Raw genomic sequence first — 1,565 nt, 5'->3', positions numbered from 1 at the left:
AGCCACCATACCTGGCCACATAGGTTTTTTTTCAAGTTCTATGAAGAACACATCTCTCTCAGCAAAATCAAGCTGCAACTCTCATGAATCTCACAGAAATACTTATTATCTACCCCCTCAAGATGAATTTACCATGGAGTTAATGAAACTTAACCTGCAAGGCCTCCAACAGACCCTTCCAAGGTCCCAGGAGAGCACATTTTCATTCATTTTTCAAAAGTAAGGTATTGCTATATCCTTTTCTTTGTTTCTTTTTTGAGACAGGGTCTCGCTCTGTCACCCAGGCTGGAGTGCAATGGCACAAACTCTGCTCACTGCAACCTCCACCTCCTGGGCTCAAACGATTTTTCTGCCTCAGCCTCCTGAGCTAGGACTACAGGCATCTGCCACCACACTCGGTTAATTTTTGTATTTTTTTTGTAGAGATGAGATTTCACCATGTTGCCCAGGCTGGTCTTGAACTCCTGAGCTCAAGTGATCTGTCCGCCTCAGCCACCCAAAGTGCTAGGATTACAGGTGTGAGCCACCACACCTGGCCAATATTGCCATATTCTTTTCTCAAAAGGGCCCTCCCCACCAAACTGTATAGCTTCAAGCCCCACAGAACCTAGATCTGTCCCTACACTCCTATAAAGTAAGGCTGATCATACTTTTAATGGTAGTTCAAGATTCAGCCCTGTCATACTGTGGCTCAGCAACTTCCTCTCTCAAGATCCTCTTTTCACACCACCATTTACAAACACCACCAACAGGAGACGAGCATACCATGACAATGGACAGCAACATACCGGGGAGAGTAGGGAACAGCTGGTGGAGGAGGAATATAAAGATCCAGGATGGCTGACTTCTCCTTCTTCAGCGAGGTATCCATAGTGCTTTCAGGGGACTGGGTTGTCGTAGGTGGAGGTGAGGTCTGAAACAGGAGTAACACAGCAATGCAAAGAGTGGAGATCAATTCAGAGATGATTCTTGGTGTTCATTTCCCCTTCCCCAAACCAACACCAACCCAGTGTCTGAACAGGGACTGAGGTCATTCATGTGTTTACAGATATTTGCAATATTTAACTTACATTCTTCTTTGAAACCCTTAGAATTAGCTGAGGGATTTGAAAGACGATGTATAGTGGCAAGAAGCAGAGGCTTAGGAGCCAGGTGCCAGGGTTATGATTCTAGCTCTGAGGAAATCACTTAAACATCTGTGGCCTCCCTTTCCTCCTCTGTAAAGGAGTGATACTGATAATATCTCTTGCATAGAGCTGCAGTGAGAATTAGATGAGTTCGTTCATGAAAATTACTAGCAAGGTCGGGTATGGTGATTCACGCCTGTTATCCCAGCACTTTGGGAGGCCAAGGTGGATGGATTGCTTGAGCTCAGGACTTCGAGACTAGCCTGGGCAATGTGGCAAAACCCATCCCTAAAAAAAATATAAAAATTAGCCAGGTGTGGTGACACATGCCTGTAGTTCCAGCTACTTGGGAGGATGAAATGGGAGGGCTGCTTGAGCCCAGGAGGGAGAAGCTGCAGCGAGCCAAGAGTGTACCACTGCACTCCAGCCTGGGTAACA

The 1,565-nt window shown here is 46.2% G+C and overlaps 1 protein-coding gene across 2 annotated transcripts in view; it reads right to left on the bottom strand.

Moving 5' to 3' along the window:
- The window catches only part of CNKSR3 (CNKSR family member 3), a 127,307-nt gene that overhangs the window by 8,324 nt on the left and 117,418 nt on the right, over positions 1-1,565 (bottom strand). For both annotated transcript variants that reach the window (XM_011964380.1, XM_011964381.1), the window contains exon 10: positions 789-913. In XM_011964380.1, the coding sequence (XP_011819770.1) occupies positions 789-913 (125 nt within the window). The remainder of the gene's footprint in view (positions 1-788; positions 914-1,565) is intronic.

The sequence above is a fragment of the Mandrillus leucophaeus genome, unplaced genomic scaffold (assembly GCF_000951045.1).
Source record: "Mandrillus leucophaeus isolate KB7577 unplaced genomic scaffold, Mleu.le_1.0 Scaffold698, whole genome shotgun sequence".
NCBI classification, from domain to species: domain Eukaryota; kingdom Metazoa; phylum Chordata; class Mammalia; order Primates; family Cercopithecidae; genus Mandrillus; species Mandrillus leucophaeus.
The sequence above is the reverse complement of the archived record's forward strand: the minus strand, read 5'-3'. Positions and strand labels throughout refer to the sequence as shown.